The 5,774-nt window shown below is 36.0% G+C and overlaps 1 protein-coding gene across 1 annotated transcript; it reads left to right on the forward strand.

The window, feature by feature from the left end:
- Positions 1 to 728: 728 nt before the first annotated feature.
- On the forward strand, positions 729 to 1,607 carry LOC145640237 (uncharacterized). The gene has a single exon (XM_081691539.1). The coding sequence runs from the start codon at positions 729 to 731 to the stop codon at positions 1,605 to 1,607; it is 879 nt and encodes a 292-aa protein (XP_081547665.1).
- The last annotated feature ends 4,167 nt before the right edge of the window (positions 1,608 to 5,774 follow it).

The raw sequence follows: 5,774 nt of genomic DNA on the forward strand, positions 1-5,774 counted from the left end.
ACCCGGCTCAGATTGACGTATATATAAAAAGGTTCCGAAGCAATATAGCAGCTCTTTATACCTATGAAAAGATGTTCTATACAAATTTATAACAACGAAATTAAATGAGGGTATTAACTCATTACTGTAATTTTTTTCACCAACCCACTAATCGAATAACATCGTTTTAACCTGACCCATTTTGATCTGCCATTTGATACCCCTTTAAGAATCGATTGGATAATAAATTAAATTTGCATTAACCGGAGTAAAACTCATTCACAACCTGATCTGTTTCAAATAACACAATTACGATCCAAAATGTTATTGAACAAAACTAATTGTTACGGATTACGACCCGGCCTGATTCGAAACCATGCTAATATAAATTGTAACTTAACCAACTTGATAGTAATCAGATTCGGATCAACCTGGCTTGCTAATCAAATAGAACAATTTCAAGCCGACCCACTTCATCCCGAAACAAAATTCGAACCATCAACCTGTTAGGAATATTATTAGGAAATATTATCATATTTTGTGATTATTATCTTATATTTAGTTTCCTAGTTAATAGGCTTGATATATATCTTGAAGATATAATATGTTAGGCTTTAGGAAACTACGTACTCTATATATTTGAGGATCAATCAATGAATGGGGTAAGCTTCAAGCCCTAATTAATCTGACATGGTATCAGTCGCCAAGGGTGATTTACGATAAAAAAAAGAAAAAAAAAACCATAACCTATGGCCGGAGATGATACTCCACCACTGCGAATCGACATTACATCACCGTTTTACCTAGGTCCTCATGACAGACCTAGGGATTTTATTACTCCAACTCGTCTTCGTGGCGAAAATTATGATGAATGGGCTAGTGATGTTCAAACCGCGTTGGAGGCTCGTCGCAAATTTGTGTTTCTTAATGGCACCATCACTACTCCTTCCTCTCCGTGTACCCAAACGGATTGGAACACAATCCATGCCATGTTAATTTCATGGCTGATGAATACTATTGATCCCGAAGTGAAGAGTACTTTATCGAAGTACAAGGATGCCAAATACTTATGGGATACCCTTAAGATGCGATTTGCCATCGTTAATGGACCACTAATAAAGCAGTTGAAGTCTTCGATTGCACGATGTGAGCAGCCCAAGTCTATGTCCGTGGCTTCCTATTTCGGCAAACTTACTGCCTTGTGGGAAGAATTGAACAACAATGAGCCAATTATTGCTTGTTCTTGCTGTGAGAAGTGCACCGCAGGCTTGGAACATGAAAAGCGCAGGGATAATTCTCGTCTCCACGAATTTTTAATGGGGCTGTGTACTGATTATTACGCTCAGACTCGCACCAACATTCTCTCTCAAGACCCGTTGCCTAATCTTGATCGAGCTTATCAATTGGTAGTGCAAGATGAACGTGTTTTCCTTTTAAAGAAAATTCCGGAGGAGCAGCCACCTGCTGTTGGTTTTGCCCTTCATACCAACAACACAACAAGCTCCGGGAAGGTGAAGCAAGCTAGCCACAATGACAAGTATGATAAGTCAGATTTGCACTGTTCTCATTGTAAGAAAACAGGACACTTAGTCTCTGGATGCTTCGAATTACATGGGTTTCCAGATTAGTGGCCAAATCCTTCTAAGCGTGGCAAAGCAGGGGCTAAAGGGCGTGGCTCGGCTTGAGCTAATGCGACCAATGCAGGGGTTTCTTCAACTTTTACGACAGACCAATGGAAAGCCATTGCCGGATTTATTGGTAATACAAAGGTTCTTGATGACCGCTTGAATGGTGAGTTTGATAATGGATTGTGGACACAGGTGCTTCTAGAAATAGTAGAATAAACGTAATGGCAAGCGGTTCAAACCCCTTAATGGCAAGCGGTTTTGAACCGCATGGGCTTAGGGGGCTTTCCATTAGCCATTTAAATGGCAAGCGGTTCTGAACCGCTTGCCATTACTAGAGAAAGGGCAGCGGTTTTGGCACCAAACCGCTGCCCATTAGGGGTATAAAAAATAAAAATAAATTATTTTTTTTGGGTTTTTTCCACATAAATTGATATATAAACCAAACATATGTAAAAACATTAATATTTTTATTAATTATTTGTTGTAATATTACATTTACATTTAAAAAAAATTAATTCAACTAATAAAATTAATACAAATAATATTCCTGAAAAATAATTAATACAAATAATAAAAAAAAAAAAATTAGGGGCTCATGTTCCAGGACTTCCAGCCACGACCACCAACACCACCGTCCAGCACCACGACCCCCACGAGCAGCCACCACCATCAGAACCCCCAACTGACCCCCACCAACCTGTAGGGAATAATTTCAAGCCTTTAAAATCCCACTACCTTGAACCCCACTGTGATCATACACTAAAGTACGGTGGCGTCCAAAAGGGAAGAAGATAGAGCAAAAGAGTCGCTAACAAGTTTTTAAGGAACTTGTAAACCGTTCACGAGGTGAAGGTTACACCCCTTAACGATCCAAGAGATCTTCAACTCCATAAGGTCATGAACCAAAATAGGGTTCGGGAATGATGGTACAAATCCAACCTAAAAGAGATTGAATCTGCCTTAATAATAGGCCTCTATTTTATTCTGCTCGTATTCATGTGCGCTTTCTGATTAACATACAAGCAATAAGATTAACCCTAAACCTGTTTAATCTATGTTGGTTGAATATTAATGCACAAATAAACTATTATTGGCGATCACTTGAAATTATAATCATATTAACCCTAACAAGATTATTAATTATCTTATTAAGCGTGATTACAAGTACAAATTCCCTTTAAGCATGCAATAAAAGGTGATCAAGCAATAAATAATAACTATCGAGCAACATAACAAATTAATTATAATCATTAGGATAAACATGAATAATAATAATCATAAAAATAATAATAATAATAAAATCATCATCATAAAATTAAATTATAATATTCATAATCAGCATAAATCATAACAATTATAATCATAATCATATTCATGTTAATATTAAAGCATAATAAAAATAGCAAGATCCTAGGCATGATACTAACAAGATTAATAACAAACCCTAGCATGTCACTAAATAATAAAAATCAAATCTTTAACCCTAACATGATACTAACAATCATAAATATTGGGAAGAGTATAGGAAGCATCGTACTTTTAATCATACTTAATATTAAAGTTACCCTAGACATGATACTAGGAATCAAAATAACAATCAAAACATGATTTCTACATCATAATATCAATTAAACCATTAAAGTACTTACTTGGATGTCTCGTACCTCTTTCTAATAACAAAATACACACGTTAGTAACTTCAAGGAAAATAATAATCAAAACAATTAAATTAAATAATTGAAAGAGAGATTTGGGACCAAACCCTCAGAAATTAAAACCTTTCACGTCTAGGGCGAAGGCAACTTCGAATATGGCTAAGTATTTCTAGATCTAATGAATGCGGAATTTTGTATTTGAGAAAAGGCTAGTTTAGAAAAAGAGAGAGAGAGAATAATCAAGAAAATCTTGATGAGAGTTGGTGATTGAAAAAGGGGAGATATGACCTCTATTTATAGGAAAAAAGAGGGTCGAAGAATTAAGAAAAGAATCCAAATTCGAATCGAAATAAAACTCGTAGACAGCAGTTTTTAGGGATTTTGTTTTTATCATATCTTTTGATCCAGGAATTGGAATAAGATGAATAAGAAGTCGTTGGAAAGATCTTGAAGTCTACTTTTTAACCCAATTAGAATCAGATTAAAATATGTTGTAGAATAAAAGATATGAACGAAATAGTGAGACGGTGTCAGTTTTGGATAGAGTTTGATATCTTATACATATCTTTTCCGTTATAGCTCGGAATTATTATTATAATATATCATTGGAAAGATAATTTCAAGATCTATCCAACCATATAAAATTTGGATAAAAATATGAGGCACGAAAATAATATCTGACTGTCTTTGAACATGTTTAAATCCGAATAGAATTAGGACTTTAAAAAAGGAAAGTTTTATAAAAAAGGAAAGTTTATATTTAAATCAAATTCCTTAATCTTATTTTTTCAAAAAAGGATAATTAAGATATTTTAGAAACTTATAGAAGATTCTAATCAATCCTATTTAGTTTAGGAATAGGATTAAACCTTTGGACCCTCCTCATGATCATTGGGTCGTAGGTAAAATCCGGTTTGGGCCCAGTTTAGTATTTTGGCCATAACTTCCTCTTTATCCATCGGAATTGGGCTTATAATATATCGTTGGAAAGGTCTTTTCAAGCCCCATCCAACTACACTATTATTGGACCCTTATCATGGACCAAACTAAACTGGAATGGACGTTTTCATAAAATAGAGTGGGTTTTCGAAAACAGAAAGAAAGAATTTTAACAAAAACTAACCGCAACACTAGACTTTTCACACTTTCACCTCATTCGATTATGGTTCGACGTGAAAGGTATTCATCACTGGGTTTGGTTTTGGGGAGACACAAATGGGTGTCTACAGAAGCCCCCACTTTGACTGAGTTTGGAGAAATGCATGTTTCGAAAACAAAAGTCAAAGTATCGATAGGGATGGAGAATGATTCAGAACGTTCTGTGATCCTAAATCACTCTTGTAACGCCGATACCTGCAAAACTAGCATTAGTCAAACAGATAAAAGAGTTAAGAAACGCGTATCTTGCACCGTCGAGCACACGTCTCTGAAGGTAACCGATTTGTTGCTGTATTTTGTTTTATGACTTTCTACAAGCTAGAGAACGCCATCTTGTTGTTTCGATGTTCACTCGTCTCTGAACAAAGAGTTTCTTTTTGATATGTTCACGTGTCTCTGAATAAAGAGCTTCTTTTTCCCGCTGTGATAGTCTTCGAAAAGATCACTGTTTTTTAATGTTTGCTATGCCAGTACGTCGGTACTTTGCTGCTTGTGAACCAGTATGTCGGTACTTTGCTGTGATGACAATCCTCTTTTCTTTGGGAATAGTTGCCAACACAACTCTTGTATGATGTATGACAATCCGATTTAGGGAAAGTTGTCAATGCCACGTAACAATCCATCCTTGGAAATGTTGTCACGATGAAGCGACAATCCGTACCTCGGAAAATTTGCCAAAATCCAATTTTTGGAAAAGTTGCCAATGCTTCGTAACAATCTTTCATAAGAACTTTGCTACGATCGACAATCCACATCTTGGAATATAACTCTTGAAAGCAATCCACCTTGGAAATTTGCTAACGCTATGCAACAATCCTTTTGGGAAAATATTGCCACTATTGACAATCCGCGTCTTGGAACATTTGCAAAAAAGAGTCGACCGACAATCCACTTCGGGAAAATTTGCCACTTACTGAAATGAATGACAATCCACGTTGAGAAACTTTTGCCGATATTTATGATGAATAGAAACCTACAACAATCCTTTGGGAAATTTTGCTATAGGTAACTGGGTGTATGACAATCCAATTTCGGAAAACTTGACAGCGATGACAATCCGAACTTGGAAAAAATTGCCAAACAAAGAAGGAGCACGACAATCCACGCTTGGAAACTTTGCCAGAGATGACAATCCTATCTTGGAAAAAATTGTCGTTGAAGAAGATGCACGACAATCCATTTTTGGAAATATTGTCAGTTGGGGATGACAATCCAAATTTTTGGAAAACTTTGTCGTTTAATAAGAATGCGCGACAATCCATATTTGGAAATATTGTCGTTGAAGTGCTTGCTTTTGAACCGATTGTAATGAGCCAGTGTTTTAGGCGCTTAAGCTAAGTGAGACGATTTTTTG

Source organism: Chenopodium album, chromosome 7 (assembly GCF_948465745.1).
Source record: "Chenopodium album chromosome 7, dcCheAlbu1.1, whole genome shotgun sequence".
NCBI lineage: Eukaryota > Viridiplantae > Streptophyta > Magnoliopsida > Caryophyllales > Amaranthaceae > Chenopodium > Chenopodium album.

Excerpts from the sequence above, each read along its gene's own strand:
- LOC145640237 (XM_081691539.1), top strand. The coding sequence starts at position 729 with ATGGCCGGAGATGATACTCCACCACTGCGAATCGACATTACATCACCG.